Source organism: Symsagittifera roscoffensis, chromosome 1, assembly GCF_963678635.1.
Source record: "Symsagittifera roscoffensis chromosome 1, txSymRosc1.1, whole genome shotgun sequence".
In the NCBI taxonomy this organism is placed as follows: Eukaryota; Metazoa; Xenacoelomorpha; order Acoela; family Convolutidae; genus Symsagittifera; species Symsagittifera roscoffensis.
This window is the reverse complement of record NC_087062.1, coordinates 65,797,745-65,824,048: the sequence shown is the minus strand read 5'-3', so window position 1 is coordinate 65,824,048 and position 26,304 is coordinate 65,797,745. Positions and strand designations below refer to the sequence as shown.

Genomic DNA, 26,304 nt, shown 5'->3' with positions numbered 1-26,304 from the left:
GAAACAGAAACCATCGTTTTTTTTTGAAATTTAGGGAATGAATTTTTTTTCGGCTATTTTTTTCCAATTTATGAAAACCCTGGTTTTCAAATGAGCCAAAAATTTTATAAAACATGTTTACAAGGAAATTTTTGATATAATTTGACAGTCCTTGAGGTATGTTCTGTTCGTGCTCGAAGTATTTTTTGAATGTGCTCGAGGTATGTTCATGTGTGAAATAAACAAATCGAAAGTTTCTTTCACATATTAATATAACTTCCAATTGTTTTGTACTCAAATCAAAAACCGAAGCATCCATAAACTAAAAATCAGAGGACTATCAAAATATTGAGTCAAAAAAGCATTATAAAAGTATTTTGATATTTGAAAAAAATTTGTGTGTTGGGAAACATACTAAAAAGACTGTTTTTGTGCTTGAAGTATCGTTCGGTTGCGCTCAATGTTTATTTGAAAAAAAAGAAACTGTTGATTTTTTCGAAATTTAAGTATTTTAAGAGGTTGAACTACTTCCGACTGTTTTTTGCCAACTTATGAAAACCCTGGATTTTAATGGAGCCGAAAGTCTTTTAAAAAATATATATTAATAAATGAAGGAATTTTTTGGTATGTTTCGGCGTTACTTGAGGTATGTTCTGTTCGTGCTCGAAATATGCTTCGACTGTTGATGTTTGAAATAAACAAATCGAAATATTTCTTTCACATGAAAGTTTGATTTTGAAACATTTTTTACTCAAACTAAAACTTGAAGCGTTCATAAATTAAAAAACGGAGGACTGTAGGAATTTTCAAAAGCATTATAAAATTAGGTTGATAATTGAAAAAAAAAATCGGTAAGTTTCGACCATTCTTGAGGCACTTTTCGACCGTCCTCGAGATATGTTTCAATCGTGTTCAGGGTATGTTGGTATTTGAAAGAAATGTATCCAAAACTTTTTCATATCTAAACAGGATTTTGAAGTTTTTGACTCAAAACAAAAGCCCATAATTTTAAAATAATCACAATTTAAAAATCAGAGGATGGGTCGGTTGTAACTTAAAATAATCGAACTATTGAAATGATAACAATACAAAAACTTTAAAAGGTTTGATAAAAAAAGTTTTGGCTTTCTTTGACCGTTCTAACGGTATGTAACTACTCTGCTTAAGATTCGCTTCAATCGTGCTCGTTTTTTTACCAAATAAATTTATTAGAGTTTTTTGCAGCTTAAATGTTCTATAGAGAAGAACTATTTTTGGTTTTTTTTCAATCTTATAATTCGAAAATTTTGTTAAAAAAAGTTGATTTGTAAGAAAGAATTTGGTAATTTTGACCATTTTTGAGATTGGTTTTGACAATGCTTGTGATAGTATGTTTCGAGCGTGCTCGAGGCAAGTTGCGATTTGAAAGAATTATAACAACTTTTGTTTCCACTTTTCAACTTATTATTGAAAGAATGTTCACTCAATTTAATAGCCAGAGTATCCTTAAATTAAAAACCAGAGGACGTGCAAAGTACGATGAATCAAAAATGTTGGCGTCGCATGCGTATAAGACAACATGTTCATATTATTAGGAAATTTTCGTTTTGTTTCGACCACTCTCGATATTTGTTCCTACAGCGCTTGAGATATGTTTCGGCCATATTCGAGGCATGCTGGTTTTCGAGAAAACACACTAAAAAATTTTTTCGAATAACAACATATATTTTTAAGAATTTTCCTCTCAAATGAAAACTCAAAATACACATAAATTCAAATCCTAAAAAACTTTTTGAGAAAATTTGGCAGCGTTAACATCGAATCCAACAAAATTTTATTGGGATGCGCCGACAATTGTGGTAGCTAGTGTTCTCGAATTAGCAAAGTTTCACATGTATAAATTTCATTAAGATATCATGAAAACAAATTTTGAATCTCAACTTCTCTATTCTGATACGGACAGTCTCCTGTACTAAATCAACAGTGAAGATTTATACCGCGAAATTTCTAAAAAAAAAGAAACATTTTGAATGAACATGACCTGTCAAATTACCCGAAGAACCACCCTCTCTACGATCCAAAAAACAAAATGGTTGTTTTAAAATTCAGGGGCGAGTTTCTAGAGGACATAACAACCCATCAAACTTAAGCTTTATTCCATTTTGTCCAGAGGTAGTCATTTTTGTCAGCTTTTTTATTTACTTTTTTGGCGAAATCTAAGCTTTTTTGAAAAAAAATTTTTTGGCAGATTTTTTTTGGTCGGTGAAAAATTTATTTTGTTTTTAAAAAAATTTTTTTTGACGCCGAATATTTTTTGCAAATTTTTTTTGGGCGGGAAAAAATTTTTTTTGGCCGGCGAAAATTTGTTTTGTTTTGGAAAAAAAAATTTTGGACGGGGACTTTTTTTGGAAAAAAAAATTTATTTTGGGCGGGATTTTTTTTTTTCAATTTTTGTCGGCGAAATTTTTTTTTGAAAGAAAAATTTGTCGACAAACAATTTTTTTGTGATGCCCGATTTTTGATTTTATGGAAAAATTTTTTAATGATGGCTGAATTTAAGCTCACACTTGACCTTCATTTTTTCTTGCACCTTACTTCAAGTGCCACAAAAAGGTTCCAATTTTTTCCACCACACATTAGTAATCATCGTTAAATGGTTTAGCAATCATTTAATTATATATTTAGACTGCAGAAAACTGTCGGACAAAGGTGTATCAAAAGCTGCTTAGAAGATGTTGACTCATCAGCGATATCGAGACACCTTGACCTCTGGCTCGTTATTCAAAACTGAAAACAGTCAAATCGCATCCGAGTCACACAATTTGCAAACTGTGACTTCGACAAAAAGATTGCTATCAGCATTTGATGACAAACGCTACATCTTCGATGATGGCCAGCAGACTCTTCCGTACGGTCACAAAATCATCGTGGGTCAAACTGCGATTGATATTGATGATAGCGATGACAACGCCGCAGCTGCAAATTCGGACCCAACTGATGATGACGATTTGGAAAAATGGATGCCATTTTTTGCAGATGGTCAACAGCCAGTGTCGTGGGATTGTGGCGATTTCCTAGATGGGGTGTCTGAAGAATTCGGTAACACTTAAAACCTTGATTGGGACCATCCGGAAAATGATGATGACTACTCTGAGGATAATTCTGCTGTTGAAAGTACACAACCACATCATCGTTTGCTTCGCCAATTGATGGACCAGGTCAATAGCAGTTGGCAAACTCCAGACCCTGGTCTGATTTGGGCAGCAGAAACCAATGACAGTGATATAGATAGCGGTGATTGCCGATCTGGAGGCCAATACTTCCGACGAGGACGAGTCGTCATTTTTCAACGATTCATTTTTCGATTATGAAGCAGTTGAACCACGGTAAAAACACGACGGATAGATTAAAACACAAATAACCGTATTAATTCTTTATAGTAAATAAATTTCAGTAATTTGATAAGAGAATCGTGTGTACATAAATTTTGACCTACCGCTATTCCGTGTTTACTGCGTATTTAAGTGCGAGATTTTGTTCCAGTTTTGGAACCCAGTTAATCGGGGATATATTCATTTTCAATGAAACGAAAGTGTTTCCAGCATACTTTTGTATCTATTTGTACGTAAATTGAAATTGAATCAAAGTTATAAGGAGAATTGAGCAAACGAGAAAAAACGCAGTGAAACATATCAGTTGTTATTGGAACGAAGATTAAGCAAATCTTTTCCAACACCATACATGAAAACACAACGTTCAGTGGGAGTACTCAATAAATTATCGAAACTTTACATGAGGACTATTTGTTATAAATTAAAACGTGGTGACATTTTGGATTTTTACATGGTGACCATTGGTTGTCAGATAATATATAGTGACCATTATGATCTATACCTAATGGTCATCCATGTATGACAAGCCACCCCAATCCTAATGCACTATATGCATACTACTATGGTCTATGGAGCAGTAAAAAAATAAAAAAAAAAGCCCCTTTTTCAGGGATTCGACCCCATGCAGACACAAAGGGTCCCCCGTTGTACTATTTTGAGATATCAATGATGTCTGACAAACCCTAAAAACTTTCTAAATAATCCTTTGGCACCAAAATTTAAAAATTTTGAGGGAAAGCGCGCACCGCAAACGCAATTTTTTGGTCAAAATTTTTCAAAAAATGTCTAAAACCGCCTTTTTGACTATTTTTTATAAAACTTTGCCAACGACACTCAATCTTTGGACGATAAAAGAGTATGATTGGTTCAGATTTTCTTAAAATCTATGTAAAATGATCATAAATGTTTTTAAAATTATTGGGGTTAAAACATATCTAAATCAATTTTAATCAAGTTTTTCCAGTTTTTTATTTTATCAGTGTGATTGTGCTGCAATTCTTCATACCTTTTCATCTATAGCGTCTGGTATTATAACAAAATCATCAACCAATTTCAAAAATCAAACTTCCTTTTTGTTTGGAACGATTTGAGTCGCCACCTACTCTTACGATGATAAATTACTGCGATGTCATTGCAAATTTTGAGCCCAAAGTCTATTGAGCAATTCTCGGTTTTTGGCATAGTTTTTGCTGAAAATCTAGCTCACCAATCTAATTACTATCGATCAATTTCTTTTATTGTGAAACAAATTTTGCTCTAAATTTGATTCATAACGACAAATATTCAAGGTTTGGTTGCATGTTTTTGAGCTCTTAGTATGATTTATATTGATCATTTTCTTTATTTGTTACATAGATTTTTGCTTAAATCGATTTGACTTAAACTTTATAGACATTAAAATTGATCTGTCAGGGGTCTTTTATGAAGCATTTAATTCAAATTTGGCAAAATTCGAATGGATTTTAGTGACAAGGAGAATCCATCAATATCAATTTAAATAGTTTTTTAGACAGTTAAATTGATCAAATTTTTTCGATAAAAACACTAGTTAAAAATCGATTTAAAAACCATTTCATTATCTAAGTTCTACGTCCTAAAACACGAATAAATGTTTATCAGTGTGGGTACCACACGGAGTCATGTGAAAATGAAGTGACAGAAGGGTTCCACATGAAACAAACGATAAGCTAACATAGCAACTTAAAAAAGTAATTAGTTGCCAATAAAGTTTTTCTTAAACGCCTGGTTGAGCCGTTTGAGTTATGCTCCGTCCGATTGGACAAAAAATAGCTGTGTGTCGACCGAATCGACCAAAGAAAAAACATGTTTGACAGTTTGCCACCCAAGGGTGCTATGTTTCAGTGGATTCGATCAAAACAGAAATTGTGCTCGGATGTGTATAACATTGGTAATGTTTCCGCTGATATAGAAGTTATGTTTTCCAAAAAATTTTGGCCGTGATCAAGATTTGCTCCGCTTTTGTTGACAGGAAATGAATTTAAAAAATTGATTTTGGATCAATTTAAACCAATTTTAAACTGATCCAAATCGATTTCCTGAAAAATTTTCAGTGGTCGAAATGTTTAAAAAACCATCTAAATTAATTTGCATGGATGTTCTGACTCACTAAAATTTGTCCGAATATTACCTAAATCCATCCAAATCATACTAAAGTCCATTTAAAAAAAATTGAGCCAAACAGTGTCTAATAATCCATGTCAAATCAATATACATCAATTTTTCGACTTTTTTGCTAAAATTGCGCAAACATGTCATTAAGAAAAATTGAACAAAAAATTTACTTTCGTTTTTTCAAATAAATGCATACATGCTAGATAAATAGACATCATGAAAAAGTCAAAACTAATCAGAAAAACCATGCAAACTCCAGGTAACAAATCAGGGAAATGAATCAGATTTTGACTTAGAGCTCAAAAACAGGCTATGTAGTCATGAAATAAACAATGTAAAACTTTTGTAAAACTTTGCTTAGCTGGGATTTAAGCTCAGTTTAAATCAACTTTAAACTAATTTAAGTCAATCTTTGTCTTTTCTAATTATCCTTCGTTCTTTTTCATGAAAAAGTTGATCTCAATTAAATCTATTTGCTTTTTATACTGAAATTGATCATAATCTAAATTTTTCACTGCGACAAACATCACAAATCAGACGTGAAATTTTTCAGTACACTCGGCATTTAATTAATCGAACTGCCGACATGTCCGAGATTTGCTTAGTGAAAAAAAGCAAATGATAATCTGTCCACATAATTTAGAGGGTAGACGCAACAGGCGATAAATCGTAACAAGCGACTATTCCTTACGAGGCATTGGCAAGTAACATAGCAACTTTAAAAAACCATTAGTTGCCAATAGAGTTTTTCTTAAACGCCTGGTTGAGCCGTTTGATTTTTAGTATCCAACTGAGAACTGCGCATCAACTGGTAGTATTTTTTCTAAATTGCTCAAAACTTGGACTTTGTCTGTCACTTAACTACAACTGCTACGTTTTTCAGATCATAAATTTTAAAGTCCGATCTTTGAAGAAAAAGACGGAAAAATTGTGCTCGGGTGTTTTTTTTTCCGACAATTTTCGACTTTTTACTAGCAATTTTGGACGCAATTTTTTCCAGTCATTCGAAACTTTGTAGTTTTGAGCTCAGATTCAAAAAGATAAATAACTTGTGATTATTTTTTGCAGAAATATGGGGTTTAATGATTGTCAACTTGAGCAATTTGGTACAATTCACTCGCGATTTTTTTGGTGCTAACAATTCGTAAGCGGAGATTTAATCCGTCTTAGAAATTGCACCAAATTGAATTGAGGCAAGCTATTAGGTTTATTTAATACTTTGATGAACGCCAAATAAATCATTTTGAACTTTATATAGCGTGTGAGGGACGCTTTTTCACTTATATTTAATTTCATCAATTTTCTTTCAACAAACACTATTCCATAGAGCTTATGGGGCAATCGGAGCATTGATTGCTTCACCTTGATACGAGCAGTCCTGTTTAGTATTTGTTAAGATTTTTGAAGAAAGTGAGGAATATATTTGCTCTGGGTGGTTTTTCTTTATTCATACAAATTCTACAAAGCTCTTGTCTCTCGGGTGATCAAACTATTGATCTGCATAGGCCTATCCGGGTGTGCTCCACATTACAGTAATCTGCCACTAGTCTGCCTAGCTTGTTCGTTTTATAATATACACGTTACAAAACACTTTACAAAATCGCTCCAAAATTAATTGAGGCAGCTAATTGATTTTACTGAGGCAGGCAACTAATTGGTTTGTAATTTAATAAGATTGGCCTAAAATTCGAATTTTTGCCAAACTTATTTTTATTAAAAACTATTCGAGACCACTTAAAGGGCAGTCGGAACGTTCGGGGTTTGCTTTGATACGAGCAGTCGTGTCTGGTACATATAATTGTTTTATTCAAAACATGCGACACAAGCAAGCCAATCATACGTTAGCAAAATCAACAAGACTGCTCGTATCAGGTCAAAGCCCTGAATGTTCCGACTGTCCGACTGTATTTTAAGGTCTATAGAGCATTAATAACATGAAAAAATTAAATGTAATAAAAGACGATATATATATATATATATATATATATATATATATTAATTTGAGATTTTTTGTAAAAACATCTCCTCACACGCCATATTAAATTCAGAGCGATAGATGTTTCTTCTAATAAAAAATCAATTGTAGCTTATAAGAACCAATTTGGAACCAATTTGAACCAATTCGGAATGATTTCTAAGACGGATTAAATCTCCACTTACGCGTTAATAGCGCAAAAAATATCGCGCTTTAATTGTCCGAAATTGGCCAAAATGGCAATCTTTAATCTCCATAACTTGGTGAAAAATTCCGTCAAAAATGGCTGGTTAAAAAGTAGAAATTTGTCCGAAGAAAAAAAAAACCCACCCCGAGCACAAGTATTCGGTTACTTTTGTTATGAAAGTCGGAACAAAAATGGCAAAAAAATAAGTTGAGCAAAAATATTTTGGATTCATGAAAAATGATAGTATTATCTGTTTAAACAATTCCTGCGGGATAAACAACTTTCGGATCTACTTAACAATCTCCCCTCTAAGGTATCTACTTAAGAATATCCACCCTTATATGTAAAAGTAGCAAATTAGCGCTTGCGCTTTATATTGAGAATCGTAATTTTGCTGCATTCTGATTGGTCGAAAAGTCGACCATTTTATCTACTTAACAACCCCCTTTCTTGAAAGGGGTGGAGATTGTTAAGTAGATCCCAACTTTCATACAAAGAAAAAACTTGTCATATATTTCCATTAAACTCCTGGGTTGATCAAAAAAGCTTGTTATACAGATTCAAAGCATGAAATTAAGCTATTCATACATTTCCAGACAACTTCATACGAACGGAAACTCGGTTCAAATTAAATTGTGTTAATTTGGTTCAAGTTTGGAGATTTCAGCCATTCAGATTCGACCATTTTATATGCTGCCATTAGCAAGTTCTGGGCTGGAAGTTTTCAAATTGGTCTATACTGGGGCGGTAGCTGTGGGATCACTCCTTCATGCCCAAACAAGTGTTCTACACCGCCCGCACGTAATCTCAGAAATACATCTTTGAATTTTTTTGTTAAAATGTGTTTGTGAGACGTAAACTTGACAAATGTCTGCAATTTCTTAAACTTTTATGTTTTTAACCCGTTATGCTAGTCAAACCGTATGCTATTCGAGCAGTAAGCCAAGAATTGGCGAGAGGTGTGCGCCAATATACGCGATAAAAATGTTTTTAAAAATTTCAAGTGCACTTAGTTTTTGTCATGTACCGACCCTTATACAAACTACAATTTTTTAAGCAGCTTAGGGATGAGGGGTGTTAATCTGGATCGGAGTTGAACTTTTCAGTCAATTAAGTTTGAGAATATTATATGGCGCAATTCACAAAGGTAATTAGTACGCGTTCATAGAATTGTCCCAATTGGCAATAAACCCTTGTTCAATTGTTCTAAAAGCTCTTCAAAAATTGTTAGAAGACAATCAAGCTTTCAAATTTTATGCATTTCAAAGGTTTGTCTCATGTTTTGGGAAACACGTTTTAACAGCAAGCAATTACAGATTTTGCGGTAGCTAGCAGAAGCTATAATGTACAAAAGTACCTAAAATAGCAAAAAATTGTCTCACAAACTTTGATTTTTTCAGATCGGAAATAACCAATGAAAAACAAAAATTCAGATCTGAAATTATATCTGAAATAGATTTTTTTCAGATCTGAAACAACCAAAAAACCAAATTTTAGATCTGCATTTAGATCTAAAATAACGCAGTCTTAAAGTATCCAACCGTTGTTTTAACATTTCACAGCCCATTTAAGATCTGAATTTTAGAATTGAAAAATTTTGATTCGATATAGAACATTTCCAAGAAACGGGTATTCAACTTTAATGCTGTGTAAAAGCAATCAACTGAAGAATGGTGAAAAACTAGAAACTCATTTTTTACAGATCAAATCAGATCGATTTATTTCTAATTATGTTTCAAAATCATTAAGATTGGACTGGTATTTGTTCCGGCTAATTTCGCAGAAAATGACAAAATATTTCTGCCCGCGGTTGACAAACTTCGACTGTTTCTCCTGACAAACTTCGACTTTTTAACTAGCAATTTTTGACGGAATTTCTTATAGCTTTACAAAAGTATTGTTGTCCTGAGTTCAAACTTCAAAGATTGCTAATCTGGTCCATTTGGGACAATTAGTGCGCGATATTTTTTCATGCCGCTATTAGCGCGTAAGCGGAGATTTAATCCGTCTTAAAAATCGTTTCAAATTGAAATGAGGCATGCTAGTGGGCCTATTTAATACCTCGCTCTGGGCGAAATTTATCACTTTGTTCTTTAAATAGTATGTGGTATGTAGTAAAAAACACAAGATCTTTTCTTTTATTTTCATCCATTTTCTAACATCAAACACTTTTCCATAGACCTTCAAATGCAGTCGGAAAACTCAGGGCTTTGCCTTGATACGAGCATTCTTGCTTTATTTGAACTCAATCAACGCCATCCTCAGATCTCCGATTTCGACTTCTAATTACAGATAGAAACATTGATTAAATATGGTTATTTTTATTAATTATAGGTTGAGTTAAGCATAATTAAGTTCTGATGTGAATGATTGTTCGATGAGTAGATTCCGACACGATTATTTCCAAGGTTGTCCATCCGCCTCGTCTTCAGTTTCGCTTTTTTGACACATGCCACTGAAAATATACATTCAAATTAGGAAAAACGGAACTGACGAATGCTCTTTTGGAAAAAGTAATAAGCTCTATAGGGATAGATTTAACAAATACCGCAAGCAGCAACGGATTTAGGGGGGGGGGGGGGGGAGCGGAAAGCGGACACCTCTTCCCCTTTCCTCAGGGATTCAATCCCCTGCCGACCCAAAAACAGGGTCCCCTTTGTACTATTTTGAGATATCAATTTTTTGGCTGACTGACCCTAAAAATTTCTAAAAGAGCCTTTGGCGCCAAAAAATACAAATTTTGTGGGGGAGCACGCGCCGAAAAAACGCATTTTTTGGTCAAAATGATCCAAAAAGGGCCTAAAAACGCCTCTTTTGGCCTTTTTTTCAAAAATTGCCTGCAGCGCAGAAAATTTGGTCAAAATGGGTTGTTTATAGTGATTTGGAAGAGCTCAGAAAATCACTTTGGTCGACCTAAAAAAAGGTCGATAAAATCTTAGATCCGCCTCTGACCGCAAGACTGCCCATAGATTTAACAAAACTTGACCGTAAACCCATAGATTATCATGGTTTACACACATTGTGGCCCTCACACAATTCGCCCCTATTGAGCTTAATAAAAAAATTCCCTCACACATTTCGCCCCTCTTTAAATATGGTGGCAGACTTTGCCCCTCTGAAAATGGCGCAGCTCAAACCCACAAGCCCATACGCAATTCGCCCTCGCACTTTTTGACCCTAACAATTCACCCCTCGTAATTTTGGTAGCACCCCTTTTTAAATATATGGCACAATTGGCCCCTCAAACAATTCGCCCCTATCAAGTTAAGCGCAAATATCGCTCCTCACAAATTTAACCACACTTCAGTTTAGTGGTAAAATTGGCCCCTCATACATTTTGCCCCTCTCAAGTTATGTGACAAATATTGCTGCTCACACATTTAACCCCTTTTTGTTCCGACTTTCGATACGAAAGTAACGGAATATTTGTGTTCGGGGTGGGTTTTTTTTTCTTCAGACAAATTTCGACTTTTTAACTAGCCATTTTTGACGGAATTTTTTTATATCATTCAAAAGGTTTTGTTGTCCTGAGCTTAAATTTGAAAAGAAATTTTACCTGTGATCATTTTTCGTAGAGGGTTTAAAGATTGCCATTTTGGCCATTTTGACCAATTTGGGACAATTAACGCGCGATATAATTCGCGCTATTAACGCGTAAGCGGAGATTTAATCCGTCTTAGAAATCATTCCAAATTGGTAATTGGTTGAAAGAAGCTTATTTGCCATAATTGATTTGTTACAAGGAGCAAAATGGCGTGTGGGGGGATGATTTTCATAGAAAAATTTTCAAATTTTAGAAAAGTTTTTCATTTTATTTTATTTCATTTAATTTTTTGGATCTACTTAACAACCTCCCACTATTTCAAGAAAGGGGGGATTCTTTAGTAGATACAATAGGGGGGGAGATTGTTCAGTAGATCCAATTTTTTTTATGTTGTTTATGTTATTACTGCTCCATAAACCTTAAAAGGCAGTCGGAACTTTCAGGGCTTCGCCCTGATACGAGCAGTCTTGTTAAATTAGTGGCACAATTGGCTTCAAATATTTCGCCCCTCTCAAGTTAAGCGGCAAATATCGCTCCTCACAAATTTAGGCACACTTCAAATTAGTGGTAAAATTGGCCCCTCATACATTTCGTCCCTCTCAAGTTAAGTGGCAAATATTGCTGCTCACACATTTAACCCCTTTTTAAATTAGTGGCCTAATTGGCTTTAAACATTTCGCCCCTCTCAAGTTAAGCGGCAAATATCGCTCCTCACAAATTTAACCACACTTCAAACTAGTGTTAAAATTGGCACCCCATTCATTTCGTCCCTCTCAATTTAAATGGCAAATATGGCTGCTCACACATCTAATCTAAACCCTTTTTAAATAAGTGGCACAATTTACCCGCATACATTTCGCCCCTCTTAAACTTAGTGGCACATTTTGGCCTTCACAAATTTTTCCCTTCTTTATTACGGCACTTTAGGTGTGAGGTATTATGCGAGGGGCAAAATGTGCAAGTATTTTTAAAATTGGCGAAATGTGTAAGGGGCCAAATGTGCCACTAAATTTGAAAGAGGCGAAATGTGCCACTAAATTTCAAAGTAGCAAAACGTGAGACGGGAGATTATGCTATTAAGTTTATGAGGTGTAAAAAGTGCGAGTGGCAAAATTCGCTACTAAAGGGGAGAAATTGCTAAAGAGTAAAATGTGCGAGGACCCGGGTTGACCAAAAGTCGCTATCTTAGAAATTTTTTCTAATAAGAATTATACAACTTCCTACAAAATTAGGCTCTAAGAATTTTACAATGTTGAAACTTTTTCTTATAAGAAAGTTGTAAGTTTTTATACTTTTTTGCATCTTTATTTTTCAAAATTTTGCTATAACGAGTTCAAAAGTTCACCAATGTCGCAGAGTACAAAACCAGACATTCATAGGCCATTTTGTCTCGTTTTGCCACATGAGTTTACTTAGCAGCCCACTTATATTATAGAGCTAGTTTTTTTGCTGATAACAAGAAATTTTGTCGTTGTCTACCTGAACCCCTGAACCCCACATACAATACGTCCGCAGCTAAATGACATGATTCGTTTTGAAGCGCCTATTACCTATAACTAAGAAACCCACCAAAAATATAATTTTTTGTTTGAAATTCAAATATTGTAACCGCTATCATAAAATTTTTACATGCATAAAATTAAGAAAAAAATCGAAACTGGATTTTATTCTGTTATTAAGTTATAAAAACAAATTCAAAATGTTTTTGGCTTTTTTTATAATTTTGATAATTTGGTAAAAACTGCTATCTTAAAAATTATCTATTAAGAAACTCGGAAATGTCGGAAAAATTTTACGTGCCACTAAATTTAGGAGAGGCAAAATGCGTGAGGTGTGTAATGTGCCACTATATTTAAGAGGGTAGGAATGTGTGAGGGGCAAATATGGGGCGAACTTAGGGGGAGCAAAGTTTGTGAGGAGCCAAATGGGCCTTCAAATTTAGGAGGTGCGAATACTGTGAGGGGTGAAATGTATGAATGGCGAAATGTGCCACTTTATTCAAAAGGGGCTAAATTAACAAGGAGGCGAAATGATTTCGGCACTCACACTTTTCGCCCTTCATAAATTTAGTAGCACATTCCGCCCGTCACACATTTTGCCCTTCACACATGTGCCACTAAACTTAAAAGGGACAAAATGTTTGGGGGCAAAATATACCACTAAGGATGTTTTTGATGATGTAAAATGATTGTAATATTAAAACACTTACCTGTCAGTGTGGCAGGTATAGTTTGTGTGGCAGGGTGCACACCCCTCCACGAATATTTCAGACACCCCCGTGGCCATCTGCATCTCCCCACTCAAACAGGCCTCCCCCTCCACCGCCTCCGCCTCGCACATGTTCAACTGGAAATCTGAAAAGGAAGGGTTTAATGATAATAATGGGATTTGAGCACCTTAACTCTGAAAAGATTCTAAAGTGCTGCCGAGTTAGGATTTTTCTTCAATGAGCAATTGAGTTTTCAGTTTCTTCTGGAAATTGAGGAGAGTTGTAGGGGCGAGGGGAAGCATCTCCATAACTAAGGATCATCAATTGAAAAAGCTCGTGATCCAAACGCAGACCGACAAGATCAAAACGGACTATAAGTAACTCGAAATAACTACTCCGTAAAGCCCTTTCGCTGGACTATCTCCCATAATAGTCCCTCCCCCGAGCCTAGAAACAAAAATATTAGCTCCTTGATCGCAATGCATAAGATTGGCCGAAATCTAAATTAGGCAACAGGCGATGGTTTAAGATTCTCACCAAAGACGCCTTTCAGAAATTTTTAGGGTACGATTGCCAAAATAGAACGTCGTCCTTAAATAGTAACAAAAGTTTCCAAAAGCCCCCCTCGCCCCCTTCCCAAAAAACCGCTTTTGATAACCATCCATTGATCTGTTTGTTCAAAAGTCTATAAACATAACCCACATGTTTCAATCTGGGTTTTCATAGGTTTTAATTGGTTTCAAATTTCCTGCCAGTTGACGCTGTGGTCACGAGAAAATTGCACTAGCCGGACATGTAGTGGCAGCAGTGGTCCTCATTGCAGTCTTCGTTCCCATCACACTGTGTCCCCCTACTCCCCTTCTCCACTCCCCCTTTGCACCTTCCGAAAAAACAAACTCCCCCAGCCCCACTTTGCACCCCACAACACTCCAAATTGGAGAAACATTGTGCATTGTCTGATCTGCACTCAGTACACGTGGCCAGAACTCCAGCGTCCAGAGGACAGAAGAAACCACTCTCGCACGGCTTCGTCTCACTGCATGCCTGAAAGCTTCGCTGTGCCATACAAAACTGATACCTATTGTTTAAAAATGTTGTCAGTTTTTAGTCTATTGATCATCGAATCATATTAGTTTTTGAGTTCCTTCCTCACAACTTGAAGGATCGGAACCGATCGATTGGAAAAAATAATTGTATTAAGATAGTAACACAGCCGAGGTTTCATGAGTGATAACAAGTTCAATACCACTCCCCCCCCCCCCCATTATACGCTAAAAGATAAGAGTTTTGCAAAGAACATTTTTTAAATCTGGTGCGGTATAGGTATATTTTTATAGAAAATAACCCTCTATTCTTACCTGGTTCTCATCGAACTGTCCCTCTAACTCCACGTCGCTTGTAGCCTCAACCTCGTACACTACTTCCTCGTCATCTTCCCCTTCATCATCTTCATCTTCATCATCTTTATCCTTGAGAATCCTCAGCAAGTCTTGGATCAACACGACTGTGCTGTTGTCGTCCTTGTTAGTATACACAGTCGCATTCTCAACTAGTACTGCTTCTTCCTTGTTGCCTTCTTCGTCTGTTATCTACTCAAAACAACTTTTCCAAACCCCTCTTGTTACTGACAAGTCGGAGTTTTTAGAATTGACCACAAAAATTCCATTAACTTCAAATCAAAATGTTAAAGTATTCGTGAAATCGGCGCTCTTTGCGAAAACATGAAACCCTAAGCTTACCCAAGAAAAAACTAAGTACTTAACCGAAACGAACGGTATTTTCGTGCAAATAGCACAGCTTGCTCCGCAAACGTTGATTTATGGGAGGAAAAGAGAATAAGGAAAAAAATCATCTTTTCAGAAACTGCGGCACTTTTCATGGGCAGCAGAGATTGATTGAAATCAAAAAGTGAAACTAAATTTTACTGTAATATTGCAAATTTATTTTGAAAACAAATTAAGGCTGAGCTTTTTGAAACTTTGAAAATCAGTCTGAAAGTACTCAATACAAGTGCTGAATACCAGTCTGCATATCCTGGTTGAATGATTTTAATTATATATATCACAAGAATCAATCTGATGCTGATTTATGGAACCTGATTTCCCAATGAAATATTTCCCCAAAGTCCATTCCTTATATATATTTGGTCTCCCCTTTGATCTATTTTGAGATATCAATTTTTGGCTGACTGGCCCCAAATTTTTCTAAAGGCCAAAATATACTAATTTTGAGATTGGAGCGCGCCAAAAAAAACACAATTTTTGGTCAATATTTTCCAAAAAATGCCTACAACCGTTTTTTGGCTTGTTTTTTCATAAATTTGCATGCGGCGCAGGAAACTTAGATCCCCCTTCTCTGACACGCTTCTTACAATGAAAAAGTATATTAAAACTACCTCTTCCACTTGAGTATCTGTTTCCGTTTTGGTCTCCTCATAACCCATTTCCTCTGTGAGAATGTCTTTTTCCTCCTCAAGCAGCTCCTCCGACGACTCCGATTCGTACTCAGAGATCTCTTCATTGTCATAAGAGTCCGTCAGATGCGCATTGTCCGAGGGTCCCCCCTCGCCGTTCAAGAGTTCATCTAAAAGATCCGTCAAATCGACGTAATTTGGCTCCGAGATCTCATCGTCCAATGACTCAGAGGTTTCGGATTCTTCGTCAATCTTATCATCTTCGTCCAGTTTTTGATCTTCAAGTTTGTCAGCGAGAGAACTGTATGCCGTTGTAGCTGTTGATTGCTTCTCTGCTAAAAAATTTTTTTTTCAGCCATGTTATTTTCATCCTCTATATTTAGATCGGCAGGCACGCTTTTACGATATTTTATATGTATTTTACAGAACTTTAAGACTCTATTTTTTATCCTTTTTAAGGGGATGACTTTTTATCCTCTTTTATCTTTTTAAGGGGATGACTTTTTATAGCATTTAATTGTTTTCATGTTATTACTGCTCCATATACCTTGAGAGGCCGTCGCAACATTCGACACGAGCAGTCTTGGTCCGATTTGTGACCATTCTCCAGTTAATTTTTCGTGCCGATATTTGTCTTGAAAAGAAACTCTAAGCAAAAATAAGAATCGGAACTGATTGTCATCAATTGAGGTCCTAACTGCGGGGGGTTATTCTCATGCGCGAATTTTTATAAAGAAGCAATTGCAATTCAACTTAAATGAAACAAAATTGCTCGTATCAAGGCGAAGCCCTGAAAATTCCGACTGCCTTTTAAGGTTCATGGAGCAGTAATAACATTAACAAGTTAAATGTAATAAATCAAAATGAGAAACTTTTTTTTCTAAAATGTGAATTTTTTATGAATATCATCACCCCACACGCCTTATAAATCGTAAAAGCATAGATTTCTCTCCTAGTAACAAATCAATTAGGCAAATATGCATCCGTCAACCAATTTAGAACAATTTCTGAGAGGATTAAATTTCCGCTTACGCGTTTAAAGTGCGGAATAAATCGCGCGTTAATTGTCCCGAATTGAACAAAATGGCAATCTTTAAACCCCCATAATTTTCTGAAAAATGATTGCAGGTGAAATATTTTTCGAGTTTAAGCTCAAGAAAACAATACTTTTTGAATGATATAAAAAATGGGTAGTTGAAAAGTCGAAATTTGTCTGAAGAAAAAAAAACCCACCGCGAGCACAAACATTCCGTTACTTTCGTATCGAAGATCGGAACAGAAATTTAATCCTGCTTAAATCAGACTCTATTTTTTATCCCAAAGGGATGAATTTTTATAACATTTAACTGTTTTCATGTTATTACTGCTCCATAGACCTTGAGAGGCAGTCGCAACATTCCATACGAGCAGTCATGGTCCAATTTGTGACCATTCTCAAGTTAATTTTTCGTGCTAAATTTTGTCTTGAAAATAAACTGTAGGCAAAGTTAAGAATCGGAACTGATTGTCATTAATTGAGGTCCTAACTGAGGGGGTTATTCTCATGCGCGAAGGACTGAATGAGCGAAAAACAAATTTAGCCGAAAGTCAATTTTTATAAAGAAGCAATTGCAATTCAACTTAAATGAAACAAAATTGCTCGTACCAAGGTGAAGCCCTGAAAATTCCGACTGCCTTTTAAGGTTCATGGAGCAGTAATAACATTAACAAGTTAAATGTAAAAACTAAAAATGAGAAATTTTTTTTCTAAAAAGTGAACTTTTTTATGAATATCATCACCCCACACGCCTTATAAATCGTAAAAGCATAGACTTCTCTCCTAGTAACAAATCAATTAGGCAAATATACATCCGTCAACCAATTTGGAACGATTTCTAAGAAGATTAAATCTCCGCTTGCGCTTTGATAGCGCGAAATATATCGCGCGTTTATTGTCTCGAATTGAACAAAATGGCAATCTTTAAACCCCCATAACTTTATGAGAAATTATCGCAGGTGAAATATCTCTTCAAATTTAAGCTCAAGAGATAATAAAAAATGGCTTGTGGAAAAGTCGAATTTTGTCTGAAGAAAAAAACCCACCCCGATGCACAAATATTCCGTTACTTTCGCATCGAAGGTCGGAATAAAAAGTCTTGAAAATAAACTGTAGGCAAAGCTAAGAATCGGAACTGGTTGTCATCAATTGAGGTCCTAACTGCGGAGGGTTATTCTCATGCGCGAAGGACCGAATGAGCGAAAAAACTCGTGAGAGGAAGATCGAACACAAGTTTAGCCGAAAGTCAACTTTTATAAAGAAGTAATTGCCATACAATTTAAATGAAACAAGATTGCTCGTATCAGGGCGAAGCCGTGAATGTTCCGACTGCCTTTTAAGGTTTAAGGAGCAGTAATAACAATAACAAGTTAAATGTAATAAATCAAAACGATACACTTTTTTTTATAAAATTTGAATGTTTTTATGAAAATCATCACCCCACACGCCATATAAATCTTAAAAGCATAAATTTCTCTCCTAGTAACAAATCAATTAGGCAACTATGCATCCGTCAACCAATTTGGAACGATTTCTAAGAAGATTAAATCTCCGCTTGCGCTTTGATAGCGCGAAATATATCGCGCGTTAATTGTCCCGAATTGAACAAAATGGCAATCTTCAAACCCCCATAATTTTCTGAAAAAACATCGCAGGTGAAATATCTCTTCAAGTTTAAGCTCGAAAAATCAATGCCTTTTGAATGATTTTAAAAATTGGCTCGTGGAAAAGTCGAAAATTTTCTGAAGAAAAAAAACCCACCCCGAGCACAAATATTCCGTTACTTTCGTATCGAAGATCGGAACAAAAAATGAATCCTGCTTAGTTCAGACTCTATTTTTTATCTCAAAGGGATGAATTTTTATAACATTTAACTGTTGTCATGTTAATACTGCTCCAAAGACCTTGAGAGGCAGTCGCAACATTCCATACGAGAAGTCATGGTCCAATTTGTGACCATTCTCAAGTTAATTTTTCGTGCTGATTTTTTTCTTGAAAATAAACTGTAGGCAAAGCTAAAAATCGGAACTGATTGTCAAAAACTGAGATCCTAACTGCGGGGGGTTATTCTCATGCGCGAAGGACCGAATGAGCGAAAAAACTCGTGAGAGGAACATCGAACACATATTTAGTCGAAGGTCAATTTTATAAAGAAGCAATTGCCATTCAACTTAAATGAAACAAAATTGCTCGTATCAGGGCAAAACTCTGAATGTTTCGACTGCTTTTTAAGGTTTATGGAGCAATAATAACATTAAAACTTGAATGTAATAAAACAAAATGAGAAGCTTTTTTTTCTAAAATGTGAATTTTTTTATGAATATCATCACCCCACACGCCTTATAAATCGTAAAAGCATAGATTTCTCTCCTAGTAACAAATCAATTAGGCTAATATGCATCCGTCAACCAATTTGGAACAATTTCTGAGAGGATTGAATTTCCGCTTACGCGTTTAAAGTGCGAAATAAATCGCGCGTTTATTGTCTCGAATTGAACAAAATGGCAATCTTTAAACCCCCATAACTTTATGAGAAATCATCGCAGGTAAAATATTTTTTCAAATTTAAGCTCAAGACATTAAAAACTTTTGAGTGACATAAATAAATTTTGTCCAAAATGGCTAGTTTACAAGTCGAAATTTGTCTGAAGAAAAAAAACCCAACCCGAGCACAAATAGTACATTCTTTTCGTATCGAAGGTCGGATCAAAAATTGAATCCTGCTTAGTTCAGACTCTATTTTTTATCCCAAGGGGATGACGTTTCATAACATTTAATTGTTTTCATGTTATTACTGCTCCATAGACCTTGAGAGGCCGTCGCAACATTCGATACGAGCAGTCATGGTCCAATTTGTGACCATTCTCAAGTTAATTTTTCGTGCTGAATTTTGTCTTGAAAATAAACTGTAGGCAAAACTAAGAATCGGTACTGATTGTCATCAATTGAGGTCCTAACTGCGGAGAGTTATTCTCATGCGCGAAGGACCGAATGAGCGAAAAAACTCGTGAGAGGAAGTTCGAACACAAGTTTAGCCGAAAGTCAATTTTTATAAAGAAGTAATTGCAATACAATTTAAATTAAACAAGATTGCTCGTATCAGGGCAAAGCCGTGAACGTTCCGACTGCCTTTTAAATTTATGGAGCAGTAATAACAATAACAAGTTAAATGTAATAAATCAAAACGAGACAATTTTTTTCTAAAATTTGAATGTTTTTATGAAAATCATCACCCCACACGCCATATAAATCTTAAAAGCATAAACTTCTTTCCTAGTAACAAACCAATTAGGCAAATATGCATCCATTAACCAATTTGGAACGATTTCTAAGAGGATTAAATTTCCGCTTACGCGGTGATAGCGCAAAATATATTGCGCGTTACTGTCCCGAATTGAACTAAATGGCAATCTTTAAACCCCCATAGTTTTCTGAAAAATAATCGCAGGTGAAATATCTCTTCAAATTTAAGCTCAGAAGATCAATACTTTTTGAATGATATTAAAAAATGGCTTGTGGAAAAGTCGATTTTTGTATGAAGAAAAAAACCCACCCCGAAGCACAAATATTCCGTTACTTTCGTATCGAAGGTCGGAACAAAAATTGAATCCTGCTTAGTTCAGACTCTATTTTGTATCCCACGAGAATGACTTTATAACTTTGAATTTTTTCCGTGTTATTACTGCTCAAAAGACCTTGAGAGGCAGTTGCAACATTCGACACGAGCAGTCCTCGTCCGATTTGTGACCATTCTCCAGTTATTTTTTCGTGCTGATATTTGTCTTGAAAAGAATCTGTAAGCAAAACTAAGGATTGGAACTAATAACTATTAATTGAGGTCCTAACTGCGGGGGGCGGGCTATTCTCATGCGCGAAGGACCGAATGAGCGAAAAAACTCGTGAGCCGTAGATCGAACACAAATTTAGCCGAAAGTCAATTTTATAAAGAAGCAATTGCCATTCAACTTAAATGAAACAAAATTGCTCGTATCAGGGCGAAACCCTGAATGTTCCAACTGCCTTTTAAGGTTTATGGAGCAGTAATAACATTAAAAGTTAAATGTAATCAAACAAAATGAAAAACTTTTTTTTCTTAAATTTGATTTTTTTTTAATGAAAATCATCCCCCCACACGCCATATAAAGTACAAAAGCATAGATTTCTCTCCTAGTAACAAATCAAGTAGACAAGTATGCTTCCATCAGTCAATTTGGAACAATTTCTAAGAGGATTAAAACTCCGCTTACGCGGTAAAAGTGCGAAATAAATCGCGCGTTTATTGTCTCGAATTGAACAAAATGGCAATCTTTAAACCCCCATAACTTTATGAGAAATCATCGCAGGTAAAATATTTTCTCAAATTTAAGCTTAGGACATCAAAAATTTTTGAGTGATATAAATAAATTTCGTCCAAAATGGTTAGCTTAAAAGTCGAAATTTGTCTGAAGAAAAAAAACCCACCCCGAAGCACAAATATTCCGTTACTTTCGTATCGAAGGTCGGAACAAAAATTGAATCCTGCTTAGTTCAGACTCTATTTTGTATCCAACGAGAATGACTTTCATAACTTTTAATTTTTTTCGTGTTATTACTGCTCCAAAGACCTTGAGAGGCAGTCGCAACATTCGACACGAGCAGTCTTCGTCCGATTTGTGACCATTCTCCAGTTATTTTTTCGTGCTGATATTTGTCTTGAAAAGAATCTGTAAGCAAAACTAAGGATTGGAACTAATTATTATCAATTGAGATCCTAACTGCGGGGGGTTATTCTCATGCGCGAAGGACCGAATGAGCGAAAGAAACTCGTGAGAGGAAGATGGAACACAAATTTAGTCGAAAGTCAAGTTTTATAAAGAAGCAATTGCCATTCAACTAAAGGAAACAAAATTGCTCGTATCAGGGCAAAACCCTGAATGTTCCGACTGCCTTTTAAGGTTTATGGAGCAGTAATAACATTAAAAGTTAAATGTAATAAAACAAAATGAAAAACTTTTTTTTCTTAAATTTGAATTTTTTAATGAAAATCGTCCCCCCACACGCCATATAAAGTACAAAAGCATAGATTTCTCTCCTATCAACAAATCAAGTAGACAAGTATGCTTCCATCAGTCAATTTGGAACATTTTCTAAGAGGATTAAAACTCCGCTTACGCGGTAAAAATGCGAAATTAATCGCGCGTTTATTGTCTCGAATTGAACAAAATGGCAATCTTTAAAACCCCCATAACTTTATGAGAAATTATCGCAGGTGAAATATCTCTTCAAATTTAAGCTCAAGAGATTATTACCTTTTGAGTGATAATAAAAAATGGCTTGTGGAAAAGTCGAATTTTGTCTGAAGAAAAAATCCATCCCGAAGCACAAATATTCCGTTAATTTCGTATCGAAGGTCGGAATAAAAATTGAATCCTGCAGTCTTCGTCCGATTTGTGACCATTCTCCAGTTATTTTTTCGTGCTGATGTTTGTCTTGAAAAGAAACCGTAAGCAAAACTAAAGATTGGAACTAATTATTATCAATTGAGATCCTAACTGCGGGGGGTTATTCTCATGCGCGAAGGACCGAATGAGCGAAAAAACTCGTGAGAGGAAGATCGAACACAAATTTAGTCGAAAGTCAATTTTTATAAAGAAGCAATTGCCATTCAACTTAAATGAAACAAGACTTCTCGCATCAGGGCGAAGCCCTGAATGTTTTGACTGCCTTTTAAGGTTCATGGAGCAGTAATAACGTTAAAAAGTCAAATGTAATAAAACAAAATGAAAAACTTTTTTTTCTTAAATTCTTTTTTTTCTTAAATTTGATTTTTTTAATGAAAATCATCACCCCACACGCCATATAAAAAACAAAAGCATAGATTTCTCTCCTAGTAACAAATCAATCAGGCAATTATACTTCCATCAACCAATTTGGAAGGATTTCTAAGAGGATTAAATCTCCGCTTACGCATTAATAGCGCGAAATATATCGCGCGTTAATTGTCCCGAATTGAAAATAGTGGCAATCTTCAAACCCCCACAACTTTATGAAACAAAATCGCAGGTAAACTATCTTTTCAAATTAAAGCTTAGAACATCAAAAGATTTCGAACAATATAAAAAAAATTCGTCCAAAATGGCTAGTTTAAAATCGAAATTTGTCTGAAGAAAAAAAACCCACCCCGAGCACAAATATTACGTTACTTTCGGAACTAAAATTGAATCCGGCTTGTTCAGACTCTATTTTTTATCCCAAGGGGATGACTTGATATAGCATTTAATTGTTTTCTTGTAATTACTGCTCCATAGACCTTGAGAGGCAGTCGCAACATTCGACACAAGCAGCCTTGGTCCGATTTGTGAGCATTCTCCAGTTAATTTTTCGTGCTGATAATTGTCTTGAACAGAAACTGTCAGCAAAACTAAGAGTTGGAACTGATTGTTTTCAATTGAGGTCCTAACTGCGGGGGGGGGGGGCTATTCTCATCCGCGAAGGACCGAATGACCGAAAGAAACTCGTGAGAGGAAGATGGAACACAAATTTAGTCGAAAGTCAATTTTTATAAAAAAAGCAATCGCCATTCAATTTATATGAAACAAGACTGCTTGTATCAGGGCGAAGCCCTGAATGTTCCGACTGCCTTTTAAGGTTTATGGAGCAGTAATAACATTTTAAAAAAATCAATGAAATAAAACAAAATGAAAAAAAAAATTCTAAAATTTGAATTGTTTTAATGAAAATCATCCCACCACACGCCATATAAAGTACAAAAGGATAAATTTCGATCCTTGTAACAAACCAATTAAGGCAAACAAGCTTCTTTCAACCAATTTGGATTGATTTCTAAGACGGATTAACTCTCCGCTTACGCGTTAATAGCGCGAAATATATCGCGCGTTAATTGTCCCAAATTGGCCGAAATGGCAATCTTTAAACCCCCATAACTTTATGAAAAATGATCGTAGGTGAAATATCTTTTCCAATTTAAACTACCTTTTGAATGATGTTTAAAAATGACTAGTTGAAAGGTCTTAGTTTATCTGAAGAAAAAAAAACCCATCCCGAGCACAAATATTCCGTTATTTTCGTATCGAAGTTCGGAACAAAAATTTAATCCTGCTTAGTTCAAACTCTATTTTTTATCCCATGGGGATGACTTTTTATAATTTTTAATTGTTTTTATGTTATTACTGCTCCATATACCTCGAGAGGCAGTCGCAACGTTCGACACGAGCAGTCTTGGTCCGATTTGTGACCATTCTCCAGTTAATTTTTCGTGCCGATATTTGTCTTGAAAAGAAACTGTAAGCACAACTAAGAATCGGAACTGACTGTCATCAATTGAGGTCCTAACTGCGGGGGGTTATTCTCATACGCGAAGGACCGATTGAGCGAAAAAACTCGTGAGAGGAAGATCGAACACAAATTTAGCCGAAAGTCAATTTTTATAAAGAAGCAATTGCCATTCAATTTATATGAAACAAGACTGCTCGTATCAGGGCGAAGCCCTGAATGTTCCGACTGCCTTTTAAGGTTTATGGAGCAGTAAAAACCTTAAAAAGTCAATTGTAAAAGAAAAACAAAATGAAAAACTTTGAAATCATCGCCCCACACGCCATATAAAGTACAAAAGCATAGATTTCGCTCCTTGTAACAAATCAAATATGGCAAAAACGCTTCGCTTCTTTCAACCAAATTAAAACAATTTCTAAGAGGATTAAATCTTCGCTTACGCGTTAATAGCGCGAAATGTATCGCGCGTTAATTTTCCCAATCTTTAAACCCCCATAACTTTACGACAAATGATCACAGGTGAAATATCTTTTCAAATTTGAGCTCAAGACAACAATATCTTTCGAATGATATTAAAAAGTCCGTCAAAAATGGCTAGTTAAAAAGTCGAAATTTTTTTGAAGAAAAAAAAACCCACCCCGAGCACAAATATTCCGTTACTTTTGTATCAAAAGTCGGAACAATAAATGAAGCAATATCTTTCATTACGAAACCCTTGAAATATAAAATTTGTCCCAATTTTGCGGCGGTCAATGACAATTTAAAAATTGTTGTATATTTCTGCCGTTTTTATATTCGGCCAATATCAATACTCCAGTCCCTGGAAATGTTTACTTCCTTTCCAAATTTTAGATTGCTGAAATCTATTTGGCTGATTTGTTTTTTTCGCGTATTCGGTCCTTCGCGCATGAGGGATTCCATCGCGTAGTCTGCTCAAAAACGACAGAGGCGATTAAGGACTGACATAAAATTATTTTCAAGTTACCTTTTCGATCTTTGATCAGTGCCATCAGTTCCTCCATTTCATCATCAGTGTGTGGATCACATGCACAGAGAACAAATGAGGCAATGGACATAAAAAGAAGTGCCAAACTTCGCATTTTAAAGCTTTTTTCCAGTTAATTGATAATCTATCTAGTAAATGCGTTGCTAAACAACATTTGATTTTTTCAAGCTTTGAGAGCAACGTTAATGCTAAACTGACTATCCACAGATTTATTAAGTCCTTCTGTTGTATTGTTCTGATGTCAGTTATTTTTTTTCAAGTAAAACTACTAAGTTATAAGTTAAAAACACAAGTGTAATGCACAGCGCCATATGAAACAGCGTTTATCATGTTTGTCAATATCGACACCATGGCATATCCGTTTGTGTACTCAATGCAATATGCGATTTTACTTCATTTTTTTCTGAAAAATGAAAAAAAAATGCATTCTCAGCTTAAAGTCATGTGAAGTGTTTTAAAGTCACGACCGACAATTTTCTACAAACTGCACAAATCCTCTTTTTTTACACATATGGGGTCTTTTTCGTTATACCCTGAATGATGAAAAGTCGAAAAAACTTGTTGCAAAATTGGATCAGTATTACTAAGAAATGCTGGCTTCGGCTGCGAAAACAGTATGGCGCAGACCAAAACTAGGCAATTTTTTTGAATTTAGTTTCAAACAGGTCTTTCTTTCAGTTTTTTTGTCGTTTTTCTTTGAGATAAATTTTGAGACAAATTTCACAAATATCAGTCCAAATGGGTTCTGAATTGCCAATTTTTTCTGCAGTATTACGAGTTTAAACAAAGCTCTAGATATCTACCTTGTGTTTGGTAGCAATATCCGTAGTGTTTCGTCTGAAAAGACCCATAGAATGTAACGAACATGAAAAATCGTACTCGGAAAAAACAGATGGCATAGAAGACAGAAAGCTACAGAAAGCTGTTTTTCATACAGCTTTGAAGTGAATGTTTGTTCCAATTTTAACCTCCAAGTTATTTATGATGATCTATAAAAAGTTTTGGCGTATTTTTGACGCGTTGCAGACTTGATGATCCATCGAACTCAATTTTTTATTTCCAAGATCAATTAAGATGAGCTGTAATTTTCAAAAAGTGATTGCGTGCGTCATTACGAGGCCAAACTGTGCATTTTGTGCATTGTAAGCGGATTCCGCAACAAGGACGCTCGCTTTGTTT

At 35.3% G+C, this 26,304-nt stretch overlaps 1 protein-coding gene across 2 annotated transcripts; it reads right to left on the bottom strand.

The window, feature by feature from the left end:
• Nucleotides 1-9,799: 9,799 nt before the first annotated feature.
• LOC134856907 (dickkopf-related protein 3-like) lies at nucleotides 9,800-25,379 on the bottom strand. Of its 2 annotated transcripts, none has more exons than XM_063873199.1 (6): nucleotides 25,105-25,379; nucleotides 15,794-16,146; nucleotides 14,757-14,987; nucleotides 14,187-14,442; nucleotides 13,399-13,543; nucleotides 9,800-10,100 (listed from the first exon to the last, which is right to left on the bottom strand). In XM_063873199.1, the coding sequence occupies exons 1-6, from the start codon at nucleotides 25,217-25,219 to the stop codon at nucleotides 10,043-10,045; spliced, it is 1,158 nt and encodes a 385-aa protein (XP_063729269.1). In that variant the 5' UTR covers nucleotides 25,220-25,379; the 3' UTR covers nucleotides 9,800-10,042. The 2 variants fall into 2 exon arrangements, with proteins under 2 accessions (XP_063729269.1, XP_063729270.1); XM_063873200.1 differs by having other exon boundaries at nucleotides 15,794-16,143.
• Nucleotides 25,380-26,304: the final 925 nt, after the last annotated feature.

What these genes read in the sequence shown, in the direction of transcription:
- LOC134856907 (XM_063873199.1), bottom strand. Translation starts at nt 25,219, where the DNA reads ATGCGAAGTTTGGCACTTCTTTTTATGTCCATTGCCTCATTTGTTCTC. An exon ending in CAGATACTCAAGTGGAAGAG is followed by an intron (nt 14,988 to 15,793) that starts GTAGTTTTAATA and finishes TGTTTTGAGTAG; the next exon opens with ATAACAGACGAAGAAGGCAA. An exon ending in GACAGTTCGATGAGAACCAG is followed by an intron (nt 14,443 to 14,756) that starts GTAAGAATAGAG and finishes CGAAGCTTTCAG; the next exon opens with GCATGCAGTGAGACGAAGCC.